General features: G+C 42.3%; 2 protein-coding genes and 1 pseudogene across 3 annotated transcripts; 1 reads left to right on the top strand and 2 right to left on the bottom strand.

The window, feature by feature from the left end:
• Nucleotides 1-3,448: 3,448 nt before the first annotated feature.
• Nucleotides 3,449-15,191, top strand: LOC143887883 (G-box-binding factor 4-like). Of its 2 annotated transcripts, XM_077392125.1 has the most exons (4): nt 3,452-3,772; nt 3,880-3,951; nt 9,215-9,244; nt 14,835-15,191. In XM_077392125.1, exons 1-4 carry the CDS (start codon nt 3,590-3,592, stop codon nt 14,907-14,909), a joined length of 360 nt encoding a protein of 119 aa, XP_077248240.1. In that variant the 5' UTR covers nt 3,452-3,589; the 3' UTR covers nt 14,910-15,191. The 2 variants fall into 2 exon arrangements, with proteins under 2 accessions (XP_077248241.1, XP_077248240.1); XM_077392126.1 differs by lacking the exon at nt 9,215-9,244 and having other exon boundaries at nt 3,449-3,772.
• Nucleotides 4,548-7,517, bottom strand: LOC143887897 (uncharacterized). Its single transcript, XM_077392138.1, has 4 exons — nt 5,843-7,517; nt 5,626-5,756; nt 5,442-5,517; nt 4,548-5,338 (listed from the first exon to the last, which is right to left on the bottom strand). The coding sequence occupies exons 1-4, from the start codon at nt 7,515-7,517 to the stop codon at nt 4,548-4,550; spliced, it is 2,673 nt and encodes an 890-aa protein (XP_077248253.1).
• A 737-nt stretch (nt 15,192-15,928) lies between the features above and the next one.
• LOC143887199 (protein ROH1A pseudogene) lies at nt 15,929-17,414 on the bottom strand (annotated as a pseudogene).
• Nucleotides 17,415-26,166: the final 8,752 nt, after the last annotated feature.

The raw sequence follows: 26,166 nt of genomic DNA, 5'->3' as shown, positions 1-26,166 counted from the left end.
CTCTACTAATTTTCAAGCACTTGATAAGCCCATTTTGATACTAGATAACCCCAATCCCAAATACTTGAAAACCCCCTTCCAAAACTCTAGTACCCTCGGCCAATTTTCAGGGACTTGATAAGCCCATTCTAAAATTGGTAACCCCATTTTGATACCTGATAACACCAATCGTAGAGACTTGAAAACCCCCTTCCAAAGTCAAAACATGTTGTATATGCCAAAGGGTATTTTCGTCCAGCTTTTACTGACAAGATCTCTTTTGTCCCCCGTTGATAATTTTTGAAAAGCATGGGTCCTATTGATAATTTTGCCTAATGTTTGTCCCCCATTGGCAATTGGTCCAAGTTTTATTTACATGGACCTTCAGTTTAAAATGGTATACCTCTAAATAAGCCATAACCATATCATTCCCCTCTATTGGATTTGCTAGGCAATTTCGCTCTCTGCTGCAAAAGTCAAAGTGACCCGTGAGACAAGGTTTCAAATTTCGGTTTCCGTACTAATTTCGGACCCCACCGAAATCTGAAATTTGGTAACATTTTTTTTTAAATGGTATTTTCTCGAAATTTCAGACCAAAATTCCGTAAAGGTTGAAATTTGGAATTTTGGGAAATTTCGGTTTCGGTGGTCCCCACCGAAATCCGAAATTTAAAACCATGCCGTGAAATGGCTTTCCGCAAAATTGCCTAGCAAATCCCACATTGCATATAATAATGTATATAAATTAAATGGTGTCTGCCCTTTGCATGGGGAAATCCAAATCTTCATATTCACCTGTTTTATATTCTTTTTGTAAAACCCTAATTATTTTTCCTTTCTATTTTTCCCCTTTTCTATGGTTTGAAATAGGGATTCAATGAAGGTTGCGGAAGAAGAGAAGCAGCAGCCTCAGGAACGACCTGTGTTTGGGAATTGGTATCTTAATCCAATCCCTATCCTTATGACCTAGGAAATGGAATGGGAAAAAAATAAAATAAAAAATTTAATTCGAAAAAAAATCAGTAAAAATGGGGATTGACCGATTGAGCCTCTAGCTCAATTGGTCAAGACCTTGTTCTTCAACCGTGTGGTCAGATGTTCAATTCCAACTTACCAAAAAAATTAAATAAAAATTTCATTCTGAACCGGGTGGAATCGGAATAGCATCTATTGGGGCGGGAAAATATTCCAGCATTTTCCCCTTCCACTCCAATGTCATTTCCGCCCCATGGTTCTGATTAATGAAATTTGTGCTTATTTTTTTGGCAGCTTTAGGATTTATATGATTCTTTTTATCGTTGTTGTGATTTATTTTTCCTTCTTTTTTTGTCAGTGGAGGGCCATATCCCACACCCCAGATAAACTAAATAGATGATTCTGGAAAGCAAAAAATTGTCACTCCACATTATTCTGATTAATTAAAAAAAAAAAAAAAAGGGATGGCCGCACGAGGCTCCCGCCGTTGCGGGGTCGGCGGGGGCTAGATGTACTCAGCCTTACCCATGCTTTGCAGAGAGGCCCGCCCTCATATTTCCGATTAAGAATCTTACTAAATAATTAAATGCATTTTAAATAAATGACGAATACCAATCTTTCTGTTTTTGAAATGTTTGAAAATAAAAAAAGGGATTTGCTAAGCTCCGTCGCAGCTGTTGTGTTCGTTAACGAGGTGGCAACACTGATGTGTGACAGACCAGCCGCGAAAACCCTTTTGTGATTGATGCTAGCAATTCCCATTAAAAAAATACATTTTATGGCCATTCAAAGAAAGGACCAATTACCAATGGGGGACAAAAATTAGGCGGAATTATCAATAGGATCCATGCTTTTCAGAAATTATCAACGAGGGACAAAAGAAGTCTTGTCATTAAAAGCTGGACGAAAATGCCCTTTTCTTAAGCAACACGTTTTGCTTTTCCACTTTTCCCTCTTCTCTCTTCTTTCCCTCTTTTTTTTTACTTTTTCATTTTCAACTTTGTTTTTTTTGCCTTACCAGACATCTTCTTCATCATTTAGCCACCATTGGAGGTGGGAAAGCTCGAAAAGTTGAAACGTGATCTCATTCCCATCTATCTCTTTATATCTAGGTTTTATTTTTCATTTGTTTTAGGGTTTTGCATTTCTCCTTCTCCCTTTCAATGGAGGATGAGGAAGATGAATCGTAGGGTAGAAAGAAACAAATGGTGAAAATGAAAGAGTGAAAAAAAAAAACAGCAAGTAAAAACATGTTCATAAGGGACTTGATAAGCCCATTCAGAATTTGGTAACCCCATTTTGATACTAGATAACCCTAACCCCAAAAACTTGAAAACCCCCTTCCAAAACTCCAATACCCTCGACCAATTCTAAGAGACTGATAAGCCAATTTGTAAATTAGTAACCCCATTTGATACTAGATAACCCCAATCCAAAATACTTGAAAACCCCCTTCCAAAACTCTAGTACCCTCGGCCAATTTTCAAGGACTTGAAAAGCCCATTCGGAAATTGGTAACCCTATTTTGATACTTGATAACCCCAATCCTAGAGACTTGAAAACCCTATTCCAAAACTCCAGTACCCTCGACCAATTTTCAAGGACTTGATAAGCCCATTCGGAAATTGGTAACCCCATTTTTATACTAGATTACCCAAATCATAGAGACTTGAAAATATACTTCCAAAACTCTAGTACCCTCGACCAATTTTCAAGCACTTGATAAGCCCATTCGAAAATTGGTAACCTTACTTTTGAGAGTTACTAACCCCTTTCCAGAGAGTTGATAAACCCCTTCTGCTACAAAATTGCCTATATCAACTCTTCTAATGGCATTAGAATTATGCTCAAGATAGAAATAACAAAAGAAATGGATGTTGTTTTCATTAAATGTGCTTCACGTATTACATTCTAATTTGTGTATTACAAAAAAAATTTAAGTAAATCAAAAAATATGTAGCCATCCATTCATGTATTACAACCAGTTGTCTTCCAAAAAAGTGAGTGAAGCCATCCATGCATTATCTCCAGAACACACCCTAAAATACAAACCGCTTAAACCCTAAACAAGATAAATCATAAACAGAGGAATGAAAAATAGTGCAAAACCCTAAAAAAGAAAAGAAAAACAAAACCTAGATACAACGAGATAGATGGTAAGAACTCAACATTCAAGTTTTCAAGATTTGCCAACAACAATGGTGGTTGAACAAGGAGGAAGATGATTAGTAGGGTAAAAAATAAAAAAAGGTGATAATGAAAAAGTAAAAGAAGAGGGAAAAAGGAAAAAACAAGGTCAAAACGTGTTGTAAATGTAAAAGGGCATTTTCGTCCAGCTTTTACTGATAAGACCTCTTTTGTCCCTCGTTGATAATTTTTGAAAAGCATGGTCTGTTGATAATTTCACCTAATGTTTGTCCCCCATTGGTAATTGTTCCTCAACGTTGAAAGGGGAGATACTCTTATACCTCTCTATCTTTTAAAAACCAAAACAGCTAACAACCGTCAAAAAAATGTTGTGGGTCCCATCTCTTCAACCAATTGAACGCTAGACTCAACCCATCAAAAACCTACCTCACATTTCTCTCTTGAATCAGCCACAGAATCGAAGAAAAATCGAGAGCGATAGAGGAAGATGATGATGGAGGAATTGGGATTTTATGAGGATATGGGAGAAGGGCTTTGGGATGAAGTTTCGGATTCTACAATGGTGGAGAGAAAGAGGAGACCACAAGAGGTGGGCCCTGCTTCTCAGCAGAAGCAGCGTAGGATGATCAAGAACCGTGAATCCGCCGCTCGATCCAGAGAAAAACAGCGTGTATTTTACCCTCTCTCTCTCTCTCTAGGATTTTTTTTTTGGGGTCTTTCATTCACGATGAGTCAATTGATACTCAATTCTCTGTTTTTTTTTTCCTGTTGTAAAAGGCCTACACTGTGGAGCTGGAGTCTGAAGTGCAGCAATTAAAAGATGAAAATGCCGTGTTAACCAGGCAATGGGTATTATTTGTATTTCTTAAATTCTAGTTTCTAGTTGATATGAAACACCCCCACCCACTTTTTTTTTTTTTTTTTCTTCTGTTGTTAGTTTATATGATAATCTCGATTTCTTGAGAATGATTAGTCACTTTAGAGGAACCAAAAATTATGGAAAATAGTTTTGTGCTTATGGGTGCTCTTGTATAATATGGAGTTTGAATCAGTGTTTAAAAACGCGGTTTCGACGCCGAATGCGGCCAAAGGAAATCCTTGTCGACTCGACGCGGACGCGGTCAAGAACGCGGTTGACGCGGCCAAGTCAGATGAGCCGTAATTTTTTATAAAAATAAATAAATAATTCAAAAAATAGAAATAATGTAAAAATAAGTATTAAAGTATCATTAGTAACTAAATCATTAGTGAAATGGATCATATTTTTCTACAAAAAATGAATACATTATATTTGACAAAAATGCAAAGAGTCGATATGGTGACAAAAAGGAAAAGAGCCTAAGATAGCCCATGATCAATACATGCATTGTGTTACATTAAATTCAAAATTTTACAAGGGCTTCCGCTCAGACAATTTCTTCTCGATGAATATAAGAGTAGGCACATCAGTAGTGTGGATCATAGCCACTCTCGTAGTGGCTATATGGAAATTGATGGATTCTTTGGTCGGTGTAATTATGGTTATCAATCGAGTTACTCTCAGAATATTCAAGAAATATGCCAAATGTGTTTATATTATGCTGCCATGTATAGCCAATATTCGGATCCATCTCTAGAGCACCATGCAAATGATAAGCGTCAACGTCCCCAGTGTAGTGTTGATAAGGATCACGGTCATCATAATCATGTTGATCATCAGATCCAACAAAATATTCATGACCCGCAGCGTGTCCATGCGCATCAGGGTTGGGCTCATCAACACCTTCATTATAAACTGCAAAGTCACCTCCGTCGTCTCCATCACCATCATCATTATCACTAGGCTCATCATTTATGCAATGCTGATGTCTATCAGAACTGTCACTTGACCCACCTTCATTTGTCGGTGACTCCTCACATTCCATCTCTTTTCGTCTACTTGCCTGAACATCTAAAAGTGGTGGTTCCTTCTCAACTAACCATTCCTCAGCATTTTCTTCAGCAAAAATTATATCCAAATCGATTGGACCTTTGGGACCACTTCTGACATTTCGTTCTCGCAATCTCAAATTGTAATGGACATACACTAGTTTTTCCATCTTCTTCACTGCAAGCCTGTTTCTCTTCTTTGTATGAATGTGAGCAAATGTACTCCAATTGCGCTCACATCCTGAAGATGAGCAAGTTTGGCTTAACAAAATCACAGCAATCCTTTGCAATTCAGGATGCTTAGTACCATGTAAACTCCACCACTCCGCTGTATTTTATAAAAACGTAAAAAATAATTATTCATATAAATTTGATAGAATCATGTCAAAGAGCAATCATATGTTGTTTACAATTACATCGTAATAAATTACCTGGGTCCATTGCTGATTTGGATCTCAATGCATCTTCACTCCCAAAATTACCAATAACATCGCGAAACTCCGCAATCTTATAAATAAAAAGAGAATGCATCAGTAATACTACATAAGATACTATTGAATCTAATGAAAGGAATTTATAATGAATAAATTATGTTTGATTGGTAAATATTTATACTTGAATTGATGCGTTCATTCGCTTTGAGGAACTTGGCTCCAAGCGGTTGATGCACTTTAATAACCCTTCCATAATTTCTGGGTGATTGGACATTCTACCACCATACTGAAATATTGGATTTAAATAGTAGCCTGCAAAAGTTAAGTTAATCAGAATTTTCAGATGTTTTTACCAACAAAATTCTCAACATTTCATTGGAAAAAACTAGCTTTTATACCTGCTGCATGAAGAGGGTGATGGAGTTGCGCTGCCCATCGCTTGTCAATGATATCCCACAACTTTTTGCATAAGTTTTTCGTTAGTTTTTGTATCTCCTCCTTTGAACGATCGATAGCTTCATATATAAACCCCATAGCAGGTCTTTCTTCCGAATCCACCATTCTTAGCACAGTAACAAGTGGCTGTGTGACTTTGATGATTCGCTGAATATTTTCCCAAAACTTTCGATCTGTTATAATTTGTTCAACCTCTCTTCCATCTGCCAGTTTTGCATAGCGGGATCCATTCCATTCTCTCGAAGCCAACAAGCTTTTCAACCCTACTTGACACTCATTTATGCTAGAAAGTGATAGGTATGCGGTAGCAAATCGTGTGACAGCGGGCCTAATAATATCTTTTTGACCAGTATGATGTTTCATCCAATTTAGGACTTGTGAATGATTATAAATAAATTTTGTTATCTTTCTTCCTTTCTCAATCCACTCTTTTAATTCTGGCAAGTCTCCTATCTCCTCCAGCATTAAGTCAATGCAATGTGCCGCACAAGAGGCCCAAAAAAGATTTTTTCTTTTCTCCATCAATAGTCTTCCAGCTGCTTTATAGTTCGCTGCATTATCAGTTACAAACTGTACAACATATTTTTCTCCAACTTCTTCAACCACTTTGTCAAATAGTTTGAATAAATATTTTGCGTTCTTCTGCTCACTTGAAGCATCAATGCATTTAAGGAACACTGTCCCTCGAGGACAATATGCCAAAAAGTTTATCAGTGTCCTTCCATTGATGTCTTTCCAGCCATCGGCCATAATTGTACACCTCGATCTGTCCCATATTCTTTTAAAGTCATTAACATATTGTCTGACATCTTCAACCTCTGCATCTAATATGGGACCTCCAAGTTCGTATGGAGTTGGTGGATTAACTCCAGGTCCTACTTGTTGCGCTGTTTCTATGGCCGCCCTATAGTATGGATTGGAAGCCGCATGAAATGGCAGTCCGGCAAAATACCATAGTCTTCCCACCACCCTGCCCAACTTCTTCTTCAAGTCTTTCCCCCATGCTGCTCCTAAAGTAGGTTGTCGTGATGGGGGTACAAACGTAAGTGGGTCTAAAGTTCCAGTCCTTGTAGGAACCTCGTGATAAGAGGCTGAACGAAAACCTCTGCCCGTACCTGTGGGCCCTATCGCCGATGGGCCAACATCAGAACTTCGTGCTGCCACAAATGGACCAGCATCAGACCTACGTCTAGGTGCAAATGACGGGTCTGCATCTGACCTACGTGAAGGTCCTGATGATGGGCCAGCTCCATCTCGTGCGATGCGTTGTGCTTCCATTTCCATAAAGAATGTACGTTGACTAGCTTTCCTCGCTGCACGCATATCTCTATCTAGCATGTCTTCTTCTTGTGTGCCTCGTTCTTCAGCAATCTGTTCGTTCACGTTCTTTACTGCTTGTTTCTCCTCTTTATAATTTTCGAGGGCAGCTCTCATTTCTTTCATCACTTGTTCAGGCACGCTTGGACACCCGGCAACGTTGCCATGTAACTTAGCAAGATGATGTTTAAAGCGATTAATCCCACCGGTAGTGATTTTGTTACAATAAATACAACGCACCATTTTTCTCGATGGTGGATTCGACATCGTCCCATGCTCCCATGCAGGATCAAGCGGCATTGAGTGTCACTATATCTAGAAAAGTGTAAAAATAGGAGATGACTGTCATTACTAAAATAAGGGATTAGATTATATGAGTTTCTATATGGTGTAATCCCCTATAGTCCATTATTTTTCAAGAAGTACTATATGGCTTAAAATATAACATGATCCCAACTGTCCATTGGATGAGCCACATTGTAAATGCATTGTGGCCCAAAAATTATTTACATAGGATGATCCCAACCCTCTGATCTATAGAACTTTCCATAATATGCAGTTATCAATAGATTTAGGATCATCTTGTGGCAATCATTTTTTTGGGCACAACCTATTGATGTTTTGACCCAACAAATAGATGGTTTGGATCATTCTATGCATGAGCCATACAAAAAATATACCAGATTTATTATTTTTCAAGAAGTACTGTAAGGCTCACATTTAGACCTGGGAAACGGGTGGGTCGGGCCGGGTCAACCCGCGGGTGATGCGGGTGCGGGTCCACGGGTCGGGTGAGGAAATGACCCGCATTTTTGCGGGTTTATCATAGGCTTTAGATGTGGGTTTATCATAGGCTTTAGATGTGGGTTTGCTTCCACAAAAAGAAAACAGTGGATGAAGGCAATGGCAAAAGGTTTTTGCACAAGAAACTAAGGGAGATTGAGCTTTTCTTTGGATGAATAGAAATGTGAGACATTCAACACAGATTTATAGGTATGAATCATATCATTTTTGTTGAATAAATCAAGCACGGATCTTTCTTTTTTTTGTCTTTTTACGCCTTAGATTCAGAAATATGTTTTGGGAAGATCAACCAGTGGGAGAAGTCACGGATCGCCAAGATTCTCCTGCTAGTCGATCCCATCCAAGAGAAAAGTAATATTCGTGTTTGACTCGGCCCGGACTCGCCGAGTCTGCTACTCCAAAATGCGGTCTTCACGAAACCGAGTCGACTCGGCCGAGTTCCGTGCCGAGTCAACGAGGTTTTAAACACTGGTTTGAATTGAATATTAATTGTTGAATCAATAGTTGGCTGTGTTGGGACCCTGGTCGAACTCACCCTTAAAAGCTAGCCGTTAAAGGGGAGGGCGTCCAAGTCCTTATAATCCTATCCACATCCATTCTCTTTTCCCATGTGGGATCTTTTCTTTCGCGCAGAACCCCCAACAGGCTGGGTCTCTTGTTTGTATTTGAAACTGCTTTTGGTCCTTTGATCTTGGTTTCTTTTGATTTTGATTTGAATTCCTCTTTCTATGCAGATCTACTTTATATGATAACAAATTGCTAAATCACATCACCCTAGCATAATTTTAATGTAGGTAGGCTTGCAACACTGCACACTTGAAAACCCCCCAAGTCAATCATCGGCTTGCTCGAGTTGACTTGGTTTTACCTTGGCTGAGTTCTCGTCCGGTCCTTAGTTTTCCCCTACCAAGTCAATCAAAAGTCAGTTGACTCCCTGATTTAATGAAAAAATGACCGCATTGATCATTTACTTGCTTGAGTTGAATCCTTGCTTGAGTTGAATCCTTTTTACCTTTGCCAAGTCTGAGTTTTTAAGCACTAGGTTTGCAGATGTTGCTTTTCACATGTATAAGGAGTGATAAGTTCTAAATTCTCTCTCCAAACTAAATTGGGGCGAGTTTTACTGCTAATAGAGCTTGCTTCCATATTATTTTTGCACCATCTATGGTTTGACATAGGTTCTTCTATTGTAGGTGGAGAACACCAAAAAGAGGGTAAAGCAGGTAAGAGGTCTACATATGTTGCCATTGCATGTTCTAGAATCTATACAGCCAATTCTATATTTAGATTATTAATACATTTGTACCTCATTATAATTACATTATTTATATTTACGTTAAACTAGAACTACTTAAAACCCCAAACATAGATTTTTTCTAATGTATTTGGAGCTGTGATAGTTATTGCCATGGAAATTATGTGCAATCAATCTTTTTCCAGGATCGGTTTCTTGTTGTTGGTTGATATTGAGGTAAAAGAAGTGTTATTTTGTTTAGTTTACCACTCTGAAAAATGTTCAGAACAAGTAAGAAACATTTATGTTGGCTATTATTGTCGTCAAGAAACAACTGTAGGCTTGATTTGCACTCTTGAAGGAAACTTTCTTACCTAATTTCTTTTAGCTGCCTTCCCAATCCTCTTTATATATTTCAACACACTCTGTGGCTGCTGTCACATGCAACAGACCATCCACAAAATGCCTTCTGCCATGGACGCTAGCAAATCCCTAATATCAAACAAGTTTTAAATGGTCCTAGTCGTTTCACAATTATTAATAGATGTTTTGAGAGGCAACTAATCTTTTTGTTATTTTTTTGTTTTGTTTTTTGGGTCCTTGTTATGTCTTAAGCAAAGTACCTTGTTATCAACTTTTAACATTCCCCCTCAAGCCGGAGCATAGATATAATCCATACCCAAGTTGGACCAAATGCTATCAAACTGATTGCGAGCAAAGTACCTTCTAGAATACAACTAATCTTTTGATCTTACATATGGGGTAGATATTAGTTTTCTAGTAGCCTGCTCGCGAAAAAAATGACCATCCACTTCATTATCTTTTGTCCTCTCATGGAACGTTGAATTGCTAGTGGTATAAGCAACTTTGTGATTATTGCATAACATCTGCATACGCTTGCCAACTTCAAATCCCAATTCTTTCGTAAGTGTTTTAAACCACATTATCTCACAAGCTTTGTGAGTCATTACGCTATACAATGCCTATGCTAGATCATGTATTTCTTCCATTGTGTCCATGTCTCCACGCACAAGGCTTGAACTCTGGTCAAGTTGGTTGTTATTAACCAACTCTACCAGTTAGAGCAAGCCGGGGTGGTCACATTCTATTTCTTGCTATGCCAGGTAACTAAATTGCATCCAACAACGATACAATATCCTATAACTAAACGTCTGTGTCAAAGAGATCCTACTAAATCCCTATTTGAAAAACTTTCTACTCTTAAGTCGTTGTTTTTCTTGAAGATAACTCCTATAGCACCCTTTAAGTTTCTTATAATACACCGAACTTCCTCCCAATGGTCAACTGAGGGCAGCATAAACTTGCTTACTACACTTACAGAGAAAACAATATCCAAATGTATAATTGTCAAATAAATGGTCCAGAAAAAAGACAGTGATATCTACTAGGGTATTCAAATAAACCCCCTTGTCCTTTAACCTTTTTTTGGGATCTGTAATGCTCTGTTTGGTTGCTGGTAGTTCGGTGGGGGATTAGGAGAAGAAGAAGTCAAAGGGGAGAAGACAAGAAGATTAGATTGGGAGAAGAATAGTGGAAGATTGACCGGGTGTGTTTGGTTGCGCGGCAATCCGCGAGAAGATTAGCGGAAGATTTAGGGGTGCCATGACCAAAATGGAGGGTGGAAGAGAGAGAAAGATAATAAGACAAGAACTTCTTGAGATCTTCTCCTCAAATTTCACCAAAATGGTGAAATTTGGGGAGAAGATTAGGGGGGGTGGACATCTCCGCCACGTAGGATAAAATATAATAATGATGTCTAGAAGTTGTCTAGTGATCAAAGTTCTTTGGAAGATCTTTGGAAGATCTCAAGCATTTGAAACTCCTACAATCCCCCAAAATGGGCAACCAAACAGAGCATAAGGGTGTAATTAGGATTTTCCCCTAATGTATTTGCCCCTCATAGATTAGTAAGATACTCCTTTGTTATAAACCATACCAAGCTTTGACTATGCAACTTCAATACCAAGTAGCTTAATTTCCTAAAATCTTTGGTTGATTCATGTTCTTGCAAATACCTATTAACATTTTTTGTCACTACAATATCATTCACATATACGGATAGGATCACATTACTTATCTATTTTTTTAACTCTATTCTTCTCCTCCTTCCTGCTTCTTTTTCTCCTCTTCTTTCATTTTTCTCCTCCTAGTCCTTCCTACTTGTTACCAACTTATAACCTATAAACCCCTTTCCCTCCTTATTTTATGTTAGTTAGTTTGGACTTATTTTTTAATTTTATATTTAATTTAATTTAATGGTTTTAAATGAAAACAAGATAATTACTCATTTTATTCTTGTCTTTGACCTTTTTATATTTTTTAATATATTTTCTCATTTTTGCCGTTTAAAAAAATATATTCTCTGTTTCATATATAAATCTGGAAAAATCTTACGATTTACGATTCGATTACTATTTGAACCCTGTTACGATTGACGATTCGATTCCGATTTTCAGAACCTTGGCCTAGAATATAAAGAGCCTCTAGCGACACTTGATTTGGCTAGCTGATCTACTTTTGGAAATATGAACAAAAGAAATATTCTTACCCCTGGCTCATCTCTAATCTTGTCAAACCTTGATTGATGAGCAGATCCACAAAGGTCATAATATAATATCACAGATTCTTTTTCAAGCACATATGTTATTCCATATCAGTCTAGTTGCTTTCCCAGCAATGCCCCAGCCAGTCAGATTAATTACATCCGTAGGTAAGCATGTCAAAGTAGCGATCACCAAACTTCAGCTTTCTAAAAAGCTGAAAGGTTGTTGAAGGCATAAAGGTCATCTACAAGACCAGCTTCTCACATGATATCAAGAATGAGGATCAATCTTGTACTTGTAGGCAATGATCTACAACATATGGTGATCTCTTCGTGATGCAATTCTAGAAAAGCTTAAAGAATCATGAAGTAGATGTTGCATAATTACACCACCTAGGATCAGTCCTCATTGACTCAGGTCATCTGACTCGTCTCAGATATTTCATCCTGGCAGGTTAACAGGCATATGTTCAGCCTAATCTCCTGAGAAATCAGGGCGACTTGATCAGCTTCATCTTGCTCAGCAGGGTTGGTCTCACTATGTGAGAGGCAAATTGGCCGGATAATGAGCATATGTTAATTGTATATTAAATATACTAATCGTACTAGTTCATTAACATGCGTCACTATATGCATGCAATAATAAACAATAACTACCTTTATAGATTAAGCAGACATAATAACAATTGCTACTATGCATAAAGTAGGCATTTAGAATTGACTGAAAGGCCACACCAATGTTTAACATTTACTCTGGTGCATGGTGGTTCGGGTCTTCAGTAGTTGACAGACTAAATGTTGGAATCTGGTTTAAGGTGGGAGAGTAATAGGTTTTTGTAGTATCTTTTGTTAGGAGAGGCTCATTTATGTCTTTCTTGCTTGAACCTATATAAGAGTTCTCTTCAAAAAAAGAACCTAGATAAGATAATGGTCCATGAATGAATGTATAAAAATTTGTTTTTCTAGAATTGGGTTGGGGAGTGGGGTGCGAAGGAGGGGAAAGACGGGTAGTGTGGGAAGTCTTCACTCCTAAGGATGATATGATTGAGAGTCATCTTTTCTTACCTCTATATGGATGTGAATGTGATAAAAGAGTTTGGGTATGGTGAGATCCTTTTCAATAAAGTTGTTTTCCCCCATATCTTATTAGCTAGTTTTATCTTGTGTGTAGTTTTTTATGAGTAGCTTATTACCAAGTTCGGCTCGTCCCTAATCTTTCTTCTTCTTGGAGAACGCATGTTACTCCTATATTAGATTGTCTTTGTTGAATGCCGTTCACATGCTAATACGTATAATATCTTAGTGTCGTTATAAATTGAGACTAGATAGTCTCTTGTGAATTCTTGAGCTATATTACTCAAGAGGTAAAATGGGCCGTACTGTTATAAGTGAATTCCATAGGAATGATGTGGGAGTAGTCGGTACAGCATACCCCGGTCCCATTGGTGAATTGGGTTCCAATGCAGCTGAAGATTATGTAGTCTCCTTTGAATTCCTGAGCTATATTATGATGGTAGCTCAAGAGGTAAGATGGGCCATATTGGTATATGTGAATTCCATAGGAATGATGTGAGAGTACTAGGTTGGTGAATTGGGTTCCAATTCCAATGAAGATGATGATTATGTGCTTGCACATCTTCAAATATTGAAGAAGTTTATGGAACTCTCCCCTACAAATCGCCTACCAAAACCTGTGGGTGGAAGTGATTCTATCATTGTTATCTCAGCAATGATTCCATCATTGTTGGCGATAGTTTTGATCATCACACCCATATGTCATGTGTATGATGAGAATGAAAGAGTATGAAAGATAGTGGACATTAGCATTCTGATTAGAGAAATTAACTCAAATTCTTAATTGTTTTTTCATTCTTTACATTCAAAAGTTACTTCTTTTGAACCTTTTGGGCATGGGAATATTCTCAATATACAATATATAACCCTTTGGGTTGTTTTCTATTAGACATTTGTTTTTATATGACCCTCTCATTCTTACTCCTACGAAATCAAAGTATAAAAGCTACGGAGAACAATATCCAAGCCATTTGATCATTGATAGGTATTCAAGTAGAAAAGCTAGAACCGCCAGAGTTTTCTACTTAGTGAGTTGATGTGGTCTTTATCCAAGAAAATTGGATCCAATTGTTCTGTATTGATGAGAGGAACTGTTTGCAACTTTCGGTTTTCAACTTTTGTGGAACAGTCATGAAGATATCTCAAAAACACATGGAAGGGAAAAAAGAACCCTTTCCAACGGAGTCAAAATCCCATAATTTACTTGTATATTCAAACCCCAACTTAAAAATAAGTGGGAGATGGACTTTCTATTTTATTTTATTTTTTTGGCATTACCATGTATGTAGATGCATGCCTTATTGAGTATGCTTCCGACCATAGTTTTAAAACTCCCCCAAGTAGACTCCCTTTTACCTCGGCCGAGTTCCGCGTTGTGCCGCATCCGTGTTCCACGCTTTGCTCTACATAGTCAATAAGAACTCCTTTGACTTTCCCGAATTATGACCGCGTCAACCGAGTACTATCGACCGTGTCGTGCCGAGTCGACTAGGATTTTCTTCGGCTGCATTCCGCACCGCATCCGGGTTTTTAATCCAACAATGCCTTCTACCATTGTTCAAGATATAATGTTGATACTATCAGCTTTATTCACTATGAAAGAGGTGCCTCTGATCTTCTTTTGATAATACTGTTGTAACTATAAAAAAAACAAAGCGAGGGCATTTTCCATATCCTCTTGATCCATCATTTGCTTATATGTTATAACATTTATGTCACACAGATTTATCACCAGTATGTTGCTAATAATGATTTCCCCTGCTTCACTTTGAAGTTCATCTCAATCTGTCATCAAATTCTCTTTTTATGATTTGTGTTGATCAGTTGCTATAATATCTGTTCATGCTGTTGGCAAGATATTTTCCACAATGTCATTTATCGTCTTACATAAATTTAGTGATATCCCCATGCTTGTATTATTTACTTCAAGTTCAACTTGCAGCTAATGGAGACTTTAATCCCAGTTGAAGAGAGGTCCAAACCAACATGCCGCCTTAGGAGAACTCGGTCTATATGAATTGGTAGAGACAGTGGCACCCTGAATCTGGGCAGTCTCTCTCCATAGTTGTGCTGCGGATTTTATGGCTTGGAAGAAATAACCACTTGTGGAGTGTTTAAAGTACAGGATACACTTAAAAAGTGCTACTGGGAAAAGTTTTCAGCTGTCACTAGTTGAATGATCCTTGCCAAATATTTGTATGTAACAAAAATTCGTTTCAGAGGGATAGTTTCCTCTTGATGACATATAATGCCATAATTTAGTTATGGAAAATCAGTGAGGCAAATTTACAAGAAAGAATGGGAAATGTCTGGAAATAATTTGGAAAAATACCATTTGTTTATTTAGTTTTGAATTTCACACAAAATTTACCAATAAATTTTGAGAAATTAAACTCACTGAATATTATATCATGTCAAAAAATTGCATGTGATTAAAAAGTGCAAGAAATTTTGAATTATTTGAAACTTTTAATTTTTAAAATCATAAAACTGGACATAAAAGTTCGGGATTCTTTAAAAAAAAAATTCAGTATATTGGAAGAAATTTGTAGTTTTGCGCCCATGCAAACTGCTGGTATACGTGGAAGCCATTAGAGAGGAAACTCATGCCGGATATTGTGAATGACTGCTGCTTTACAGATTTATATGGAGAGAAAAGAGGCAACTTGATACGTACCTCTTATGGTGTATGTGCTGTAGCTACAAAGTAGTTATTAGATGGTTATTTATGTCAGGGTCGTGGGTGTTAGTTTTAATCATGTGTCATCTTAGCAGGGTAAATGGGTCGATGATGTGGCTTTCTCTTGTGTTTGTATTTAAGTTTATTTCAATGAAAGGTGGTAGGAAGAGAAATTTTACAGCAAAAAGGAGACTTTGTTCTAGGAGAGTCATGGCTCCTCACTATTTGAGCCACTAGGAGGTCCGATTGTCTCGAATCAACTTCCTTCCCTTCTCTATTTCTTCTACGACCAATTAGGCATTTAACACAACCCACCATTGGAATTTGTTAGATGATAAATGCTTAGAAAACAGAGGAAGCCCAAAAAAGATTTATAATCAAGAACTAGATGATATTGAACAATTGTCTTGTCTGTGTCTCAGCTACAATGAACATACAAAATTAAAACCAAACCCAAAACACTATTTTAATCAAAGAGTCGTGTAACCAAACCCCCAACGACTCTCTGCTACAAAACCAGTGTAGAAGAAGGTCGAGTTGCTCGACCCAAGCAATCAACAACCTCAATCCTACTCCTCACTATCCTATGAAAAACCTCTCTAACTTGTCGTCTAAAAATAACCAACCCCTTTTCCATACTTACACATATCTCCCCCAAATCATCTGCCTTAACTCTAATTTCATCTCTCTTTTCTGCCCCCATCAATCTATACGAATCCCCCAATTCAATCAACCCATTTCCACACTCCTCTAATCTCTGCAACTCCACTAACAAACCTGTACATTTCTTCTTCTCCTTCTTCCTCCACTCATCTGCAATTCTCTCTTGTAATCTAATCATCGGCCCCGCCCACGCCAATTGCCGGGGCGGTGCCGGAAAATTCATCGTCAACCCAGCTCTATCCTTGCAAGGAATAGCTGCAGCTAAAACCCACATCACAAATACCAAAACCAAACTCATTGTATAAATTGATAACGCCACCCCATTAAGCTCTGTTCTGCGTGGCGCCGCCAGATTACCAGTCATTGCCTGCAACTGTTTGGCTGCCGACCATGTTCTCGATACGGACCAAGATACCGACCGGAAATATCTCCGGCCGTCGCCGGCGCCGGCGGCACTTGTTTTCCGGCCAAAAGACCAATTCCTCTCTGTTTTATTTCCTCTTTCGTCGAGCGTCATTGATGAGACTAGAGCGGCCAGCGCCTTTTTGGCGCGCTGGAATTGTGCTTCTTTTAATGGGGTTTGATTAAGAGCTGAGACGGCGATTTCTGCCTGTTTTTGCCACTGGGAGATTGAATCTAGGCCGTCAGTAATGGCATTACAGACGTCGAGTGCTTTTAGAGCGCGGTCGAGTAAGTCGGGGATGGCGCGATCGAATGGGGGTTTGGGAAAGGAGGTGGAATTAGGGTTTTGGATGAGCATGGATTTGAATTCTTGTTCGATATAGAGGAAGGTGTTGAGGAGTTTTTGGAGCCATGAGAGGGAGAGTATCCTGTCGGAGGAGGAGGATTCCGGCAAGAGAGATAAAAAGCGATCGGCGACGTGTTTTTGGAAGAGCTCGAGGTCGTGGTTGAGGTCGCCGGCGGCGGAGATGTGGTTTCGACCGAGGCTGAGAAAGGGCGGCAACGGAACGGAAAATCCCTGAAATTCCGTTGCCGGCATTTTTGCGGGATGGGTTGTTTGGGAGGGAAAGAAGGAGAGAGTTGGAATTTAGAAAAGCGAGGATTTGGGGAGGAGTGTCTGTTTGACGCTGTTTGTTCTTCAGGAGGCTGGATTATTATGGGATTGTTTCTTGTTCGAGACGCTGATTTATACTTTTTTAGGGAAATGATACATTTGCCTATTTTCTTACTTGGGGCATTTATTGTAATGTAAGTGTAAAAGGAGTCATAAATAGACTAGAGGGGGGTGGCCCAGAAAGAAAGTGGGGAGAAAATTTCACTTCCCTGATTTTTATGGATTGTTTCTTCTTCGTGACGCTGATTGAAGGGCTGCCTTTTGGTTTTACTGAAATGCCCATGGACGCAAATGGGCTTTTGTTAGCTTGTAGAAGAAAGGTTGAAAGATGGAGAATATTCGTAGAAGGTTCTAAGGCTCTGTTCAATTTGGATTGGGCGATGATAAATTCGCAACCCTGTAGGACGCCACTGCAGTGTAGAGCGGTGCGAATTATCCTACAGGGGATGCAAATTTATCAACGCCATTTAGATTTTGAGAATAGATTTTCTGTCCAAAACTGATTGTGTGTGGTGCAAGTGATTAGTTCTGTTGATTCGAGGGGCAACCAAATTATGAATCTTGCCAAATGCGATTGGCAACACTTAGAGCAGATGATCCTAGGCTTTTGATCCATTGATTCTTATTTCGATTCTGATAAGAGATTGTGAATCCAAAACTGAAATTACAGCTTTGGACTCATATTCGGTTCTCAAAATCCCAAACAACTATAGGGAAATGATATCTACACTCCCTTCTGTTAATATTCTACTCCTTTTTCTCACACTTCTTATGAAGTTGTTAGTTTATTACAATTGGGGGTATTAATTATTCAGTTATAACCGAATAACCGAACCGAACCAAATTGGTTTGATCGGTTCGGTTCGGTTTTTTTCCTTTTCGGTTTAGTTTTGGTTATTATTATTTTTTTTTGAAATTCAGTTATTCGGTTTTGGTTTCGGTTTCGGTTATCGCAAAAAAAAAATCGGTTATTCGAATAACCGAAATTATGATAAAAACTATTATTTTTTTAAAAAAAAAGTGTAATATGGGCACTTCGTAGGATGATCAAAACCGTCCATTTGATTGATCACAACTTTATTAGGTTGTGCTCAAAAAATCATTTCAATAGGATGATCCTAGCCCTTTGATCCAAACCAAGACTTTGCTTTTTCCCTCCTTTTCTCTCACTATTCGGTTATAACCGAATAACCGAATTTTTCGGTTCGGTTTGGGTGATCGAAATTTGATAACCGAAATTACTACGCTTATCAAATTTCGGTGCATTCAGTGCGGTTAGTTTCTCCGTGGAATGGTACTTCGTAGTTGGTTGCAAGAGGCTAGCGTATTTTACTAATGGAGCCACGTAGGATGAGGGCCGAGTCAGCTGAAAGCGACACGAGGACAAGTTGTCCTTCGAGAAGGAATGCGTTTAGTGTAGAAAATAGGAATTTGAATTTTCCACCGTGGCAGAGGTTTGACCACTACGTCGCGCTCTCTCAATACCTACGTCAGAGATTCGCTTGCGTTAAGCTTGGTTAACTTAATTTTGACACTTATCGTAACGGCAAAGGAGTTAACTGTTGCCAAAAGGCAGCGTCGGCACCGTTGGATGACGTCCACGTGTCGGGCCTTGCCTCCATCATCTCTCCACACTGGAAAGTCAAAACAGCGATGGGGCCGGAAGAGAGAAGCGCTTTCCCATGGTCACAGGCGGAGAGAGAAGCGCCCTGTTTACTGGCTTTGACGACCTTTTTGAGGGGATTTGCTAGGGAATTTTGCGGAAAGTCATTCCCGGCTGACTTTTGCATTAAAGAAGAGTTACTCACGCACGTTTTTCAGCAGACTTTGTCTTATTCATTTGAGGGGCTGCTCTAGCATGCAGAAGTCAGTCTGGATTATCTTTTAGCGAAATTCCCTACCAAATCGTCTTTTTTCTATTGAAAGGTGCCTGCTGACTAAACGGGAACCCAATGAAAAACATCGAGTTCACACCTGAACAAAAAAGACAAAAGAGAGTCCCTTGAGGGAGACTCTTGCTATAGTAAAATGACCAAAATGCTCCTATATCATGGTCAAAATTTCTCAGTAAAACAGAGCCTTTAGCTGCGGATGTAACCAATGCCTGCTTGAGTCTACGCCTGGCCAATACGCCTTTGGAGGAAAGTTCAGAGGCCAAAAGGTGGTCTTCCGACCCCACTTTCTTTCCATGCAGTATTTGCTGGCTGGATTCGCCGGAATGAGTCACTAGGGGTGTAACTCGGGTCGGGTTCAACACGAAAAAAAGTTGGGTCGGGTAGAGTTCAGGTCTGGTTCGGGTCCGGGTTGAGTTTTCTCAACCTGAGTTGAGTTTGGGTTGGGTTTAGGTCGATGGCTTAGGCAACCCGACCCGAGTGAAACCCAACATTTTTTTTTATTGATCGATGGTTAGGATCAACCTATGGAAATGATTTTTGGGGCACAACGTAATTAGACTGTGTCCCATATAATGGACGGCTTGGATCTTCCTATGGTGTGGACCGTACGGTACTTTTTGAAAAATAATGTACCATAAGCCATTACATCATATAAAAACTCATGTATTCTCATGACATGTGCAAGAAGGCAAAGAAAGGGGCACGATCAAATGCCAAAAACAATTTGAAATTGACCAAATCATCTGTCAATTTCACCACCTTCTTTATTTTATAAACCAGATCTGTTTGAGAAGGGAAGTGATATTTGATGGCGTCTGAATCCGGGTCTGCGATCGCGTGGTCGGTAGAGGGCCTCCACGGGGTCTGCAATCACAAACAAAGGGGGTCAGGGGGTCCGGGGTGGTTCCCGGATGACCACTTCGACACCCAAGTCAGATCCTTCGACCAATCAATATAAAGGACAGCGAGAAGAGGAAGATGTTTGATCAGGGTTACCAAGACAAAAACGCGGGTTCTTTTCTGGGTGTGTGACTGGGTGGGTCGGAGGGGACTAGAGGGAGAGTAGGATTGAGTTCCTCGTCTCCTCTGTTGTTGCCTCGCCTCTTTTTCCGGTTGTTTTTACGGAGCTGAGAATGGGGGAGTCTTTTTCCAAAACGTGTCTTCTTCTCTTCTTTCCTTCCCTCCCTTTTAAAGGAAGGCGGGCGGGCCTTTCATCATTATGGAGAGAAAACCTTCTTTCGCGAGATTGGGCCGTTCCCCTGCTTCGCCGGCGCGCGTGACTTTGCCGGGTGTTTCCTTCCATAACTTGTGATGATGAGGCCTGGATGGCGAGAGCACGACACGTGTCATGACCGTATGGTCTTGCCATTTTCCCACGCCTTTCTTCATGATGGTTTATGCCTTATTTGTGCATTGGTGACACGTGGCGATATCTGGGGCGACGCCGTGTTTGTGTCCCATCATAACTCCCCCTTACTCCTTTGGTCCATTGAATGAGCCAAGGGAGTAACGTTTTGTTCGAGCGACGTCATGATGAGGGCATTTATGGGGGCTCCGGAGTACGAGGAGACGTGCTGTTTTATCCGGCAGCCGTCCCCGGGAAGTGGTGGCGTCGTTAGGTGGGTCACTTTGTTTCGAGGCGCCGGGTTTCCTTTTTCGAGCTTTTAAAAAAAATGAAATTACCTTGGCGTTTTGTTGTGGCTCTCTGTCCCCCCCTTTTTTTTGTAGTAGGCGTTCTTTCGTGCCTTCTTCAACAACATGTCAGGTTCTCCTTCGCGAGTCAGGGGCAAGGCCTGTCTTCCCCAGGAATCGTCGAGTGACCCCGACTTGTCTTCTGATCCAGGGGAGGACCCCGCAGCTAGTTGGAAGAAGGCTATGAGGAACTCGGGCCCTTCTTCGGGCTTCCCCCCCTTCGCCTTTCCTCTTTGCCTGGGGAAGACAAGTCGTCTCGGTACCGTGTTGCGAGGGAGTGGTCTTTTTTTTCGTGAGCCTATCACCAGGGAATGGAATTGCGCGGCCGTGTTTCGAAGATGGGTAAGGAGATCGAGGACTTGAAGCGGGAGAATGAAGCTTTGCAGAAGAAGGTTCGCTTTCTCATTGAGCAGTTGTTTGAATATGAGGTGGACCCCCTGCTGGAGAGCTCCTGGGAGGAAGAGGGGAACTCTTCGGGAGAGGAGTCCTCTTCGGATTAGTCCTTGACCTTTCCTGGTTTTCTACGTGTTTTTCTTTTTGCCCTTCTATGTGTTTTTCTTTCTGCCCCTTTCCTATCGGGGATTTTGGGGCCTGCGTGCCCTTGCTTCTGTGTCTTGATTTCCTTTTCTTTTTTGTAGGCCTGCGGGCCAGGAGGATGTGAATGGGCAATCTTTATGAATTTGTGCCGTGTCTCTTTGTGTTGCTTTTTCCGTCTGTTTGGTATAAATTATCTTGATTGTGAGGACTTGTGACGTTCTTGTCCGCACCTGCGAGGGATCCTGAGCCTTTTCCTGGTGTTTTTAATTTCCTTCACTTGTTGTGTTCGCATGCCGTGGCCTCGCGCCGGGGCCCCGGGCCTGGGCGCGGGTTTTTCTTTGGTGGGGCTGAGGTCGGGTGCTTCTGCTTGGTTTCCCACCTCTGGGCCCCTCCCTCTCATTTGGTGGAGAGGAGTCGGAAGTGCTTTGTGGTGGTGAGGTTTGGGCGGCGGGGAAGTGATACGTGTCGAATTCATAGGGTGTTGTTGTTTCCCATCGGCTCTTTTTACGAAGGTTTGGTTGTATGGGTGTATGGGCGACACATGGCAAAAGCTGAGAGCGGCGCCGTTTTTTATGTCTCATCATAATACTGCCTTTGGTCCCTTGACTGGTCCAAGGGAGCAGGCTTTTTTACCTGGTTTAAGGAATATCGTGACGAAAGCATTTATGGGAGCTTGGGGGACGAGATGGCGTGCCGTCCCGTCCGGTTGCTCCTTCCCGAGGAACTGTGGTGTCATTATGCGGTGTCGGTTGGCCATCCAATGGGCGACGGGCACGCGTAGGCGAGTTGCTTCGATTTCCTACCCAAGGGTCTCCCATAGGGTTTATAAGGAGCGAGTTCTTCTGCTTTGTATGCAGATTATCCTTCCGTTCCTTTCCCCTTCTTTGCTTTCTTTCGGCCCTTCTTCGGCCTCGTCGAAGATGTCGTCGTCTTTCCAGGGTCTCTCTATAAGTGGCGAGGGGAGAGTTGCTAATGAGGGGAGTCCTCCCAGTGGCCCCGAGATCAACCGTGATGGGTTGGGGCCTCGAGAAACGATTCCTAAGAGGAACCCGCCTCAAGGGCTTTCCCCACGCTCTCATCTTCCTCCCCTTTACGAGAGGGAGTCCCATGAAGCTTTTGTTCATCGCCACCGCTCGTTCTTCTCTCATGTCCATCGTAGAGAAATGGCGGTTTGTAGCCGAATGATCGACATGGATCGGGAGATTGCGGCCTTGCGTGCGGAGAATGATTTGTTGAGGAATCGGGTGCGGTGGTTGAATGACCAGACCCGATTTGCTAGGAATCGGTGTTGGGGGAGCTCTTCGGAGGAGGAGCATAGTGATAAGGAGCTTTCCGATGCGGAAAACTCCTTCAGCGGCCAGTCGCTCTGAGTTGGAGGCGGCGGGATGAGCAGGATTTTGGAGGAGGCCTCTTTTTTTTTGTGGTTGGGGGCCTTGGGGGCCCGGGCCTGCGTGCCTTTTTGTTTCCACTCCCCCCTCTTTGTAGGCCCATGGGCCAGAAGGAAGTAGTTTATGAATGGCTCTTTTTTCGGTTTTTTACGACTTGTGTCTTATGTTTGCTTTTCCTTCGCATGTTTGCTTTCCCGCGCGACCTGAGCCCTTTTCGCTGCGCTTGGTATTTTTTCGTCTGGTGGTATTGTACGTCAGGCCCTTGTGACTTGCTCTGAGCCTTTCTTGGCCATACGCGGTCTTTTGCTATCGTACGTGGCCTTTTCATCTTGTGGGTTTGTACGCCGGGCCCTTATGATGGGTCCCGAGCCCTTTGCCATCGTACGTGGTCTTTTTCATCTTGTGGATTTGTACGCCGGGCCCTTATGATGGGTCCCGAGCCTTTTGCCACCGTACGTGATTTTTTCCATCTTGTGGATTTGTATGTCGGGCCCTTATGATGGGTCCCGAGCCTTTTGCCATCGTACGTGGTCTTTTCCATCTTGTGGATTTGTACGCCGGGCCCTTATGATGGGTCCCGAGCCTTTTGCCATCGTTCGTGGGGAGGGTTTAGGGATGGCTTGCTGGGGAAGTCACTTAGCGGTAGGGGTAGTGACGTCTTTTCGGTATGGCGCTTCGACTTTGGCGGTTCCCTTGAATTTCCCAATCGGCGCCACGTGTGCGCGTCCCATCGGATTATAAAGGAAGGGAGATCAATCGACGCATGTCGAAACCCTAGCCCCTTTTAAAGCCTTTTTGGGGATTTCGTTCTTTGTTTTATTTCTTCGTCTTCCTCGGGTGAAACAGGTTTTCTTCCGCGGCGATTTTTCTACGTATTCCTCTTCACCAACCTTCTTTCGGTGAGTTCTGTGTCTTTTATTTCATCCGACATTTGATAGTTTACGATGTCTGTCGCGACTGTTCCTCAGAGTCCCTCTTCTGAGTCGGTAGAAGTAGTGAAGAGGGCTCCGCCAAGAAAAAGGAGGCGGTTGTTCGTAGAGGGAGGGGGCGGCGACACTCGAGATGTACAGCAGCCTACGGAGTTGAAAGATAGCTCTGGGGCCTCTGGATCATCGGTGGGGGCCGCTCCTTCGGAATCTCTTGCTCGAGTTTCTTCTGCTCGTGAGGCGGAGATGAGGGACATTCGGTCTGGTGCCGTTATTCGTCCTGGCAAAGTGGTGTGCTTTAGGAGCACTTTGGGAGAAGGGGCGGCGGAGAAGAATAGGAGGGAGTTCCACATTCCCGATGATTATGGGATTAGGGTTCCCTCCTTTGCAGAGGGGGTATGTGAAGGTACCACGGAGGAAGAGGTAGCTTTCTACGTGGAGGCTTTTCGTGCGGGGGTTAGGTTTCCGCTCTTGGGTATTATAGTAGAGGCCCTTGAGTTTTACCGGGTGGCCCCCTCCCAACTGGCGCCTAATAGTAGGCGCACTCTCTTGGCCTTTGTGGCCAAGGCGGGTCTTCACAAGGTTTAGCCTACCCTCCCGCTGCTCCGGGCCTACGTTGCCCTTAGCCCATTAGTGAAGGGGGAGGACAGCTGGTTATATCTAACCCAGAGTCCTCAGGTGAAAATTGCGGCGACCTTGCCTTCCTCTATCAAAAAGTGGAAGGAGGAGTATGTGTTCATCACTCCTCCGTCGGACGCTGGCTGGGACTTTCCTCGCTCTTGGAGGTGCTCCGTCGAGTGGCGAAGGAAGTCCCTCCCCGACGAGTCTGATTGCAGCAAGTTTGACTTGGGGAAGCTCGCCTCTGGGGAGGCTATTGATGTTTCCGAGTTTAGATGGGAAAGGGATCTGAAGAGGCTTGGTTTGCTGGGAGCTGTGGAGAGGAGGGCCCGCTGTTTGGGCGAGGGAACGGGGGAGAGTTCCGCCAGCCATCGTGGTGAGCCCCTTTTGTTTTATGGGTTTGTCTACATGCGCCCTGAGCAGTTTTTTTTTTTTTTGTCTCCCTTCGTTCTGAGTGGTTTGTTGCTCTCCTGTTTTTGGCAGGAGGTATGTCTTCTTCCGGTGATGCTGGTAAGGGGAAGGGGATTTCGGCGGCGACGAAGGGTCTGGTGAGCCGCAAGAAGATCCCTTCTGATTTTATGGCCGCAGCCAGGTTGGGCCGGTAGCAAGCGAGGCTTCCGGCATCCGTGGCGTCCAGCTCCTCTGGTCGAACGGTCGGAGAAAAGGGGACGGTTAGGACTTCTCCCCCGGAGCGGGAGCCTTCCGCCAAGAGGGTTGTCCCTTTTGGCGCTCGATAGGGGGATGCTGGCCGTGCGGCACATCCTCCTGCCTTTACGGAGGACGTGCCGAGTCGGATGGAGGGGGCGGTTATGACCAAGCTTCTTCTGGAGCTGGTGGAGCTTCCTTCGCAGTGCTTCCAGGCGCGAGGAGAGCTGTTTAATCCTGACTGGAAGATTGGTGTTGAGGATAGCGTTCTTGCAAACCCCCGGGTTGGGGTGGAGCTAGGGGTGACAACCGCCCTTCCTGGCAACGAGGCAGAGTTGGAGGGCTTCGATCGTAGGGCCCTGGGGGCTCAGTATTTTCAGTCAACCTCTTGCGTAAGTACGGGTGGCCGGTTTTTCTGATTGTGCTTTTCTCCTTTTTGAGATCGTAAGTTGGAAATTTTCTGATGGCTTGCTTTTGCAGTCTCAAAGCTATGCCAGGAGGATGGTGTAATGCCTGCTCGAGGATGAGGCTGAGATAGGTGCTTTTGAGGAGCGAGTCCGGCAGCTGAGCGAGGACTTGGACAAAGCCCGGGCGGAGAAAGCGGCCTTTGATGATACTGTTGCTCGACTTCGGGCAGACCTTCGAACAACCATAGAAGGGAGAACCCGTGCGGAGGACAAATTGGCAGTGGCTCGACGAATGCATGCCAGGGAACTGGTGAAGGCGTGGGAGGAATGGCGCGACTCCGAGGAGTTTCTCAAGGCCGCGGCCGCGTTCAGTGTGGACATTGAGATTGATGCTTTTGCCGAATGTCGGCAGCGTGTTCACGAGGTTGATCCTTCCTTCCCTCTCGGCAAGCTGATGCACGAGGCTGAGGGAAGCGCTCCGGAGGGTCTTTTGCCGGTACCGGTGGAAGTACTGGAGTCGGCCGAGGAGGAGGTGGCTGCCTTGGTAGATCCTGTAGTTGCTGAGACTTATGAAGGGGCTCAGTAACGTTCGGATGCCTCGGGAAGTTTGCTCTTCTTTTTTTGGGTCCTATTGACGTATTTGGTCTGTAATAACATTTGAACTATCTTTGTTTCCTTTATATATGGTGTGCCGCTAGCTCTTTGAGCTTTCGATACTGCTTCTTCGGGCTATTTAAGTTGTGATCTT

The sequence above is a fragment of the Tasmannia lanceolata genome, unplaced genomic scaffold (genome assembly GCF_043159265.1).
Source record: "Tasmannia lanceolata isolate RefF3 unplaced genomic scaffold, GAP_Taslan_0.1 ptg000012l, whole genome shotgun sequence".
NCBI classification, from domain to species: Eukaryota; Viridiplantae; Streptophyta; class Magnoliopsida; order Canellales; family Winteraceae; genus Tasmannia; species Tasmannia lanceolata.
This window is presented reverse-complemented; position numbering and strand designations above follow the sequence as displayed.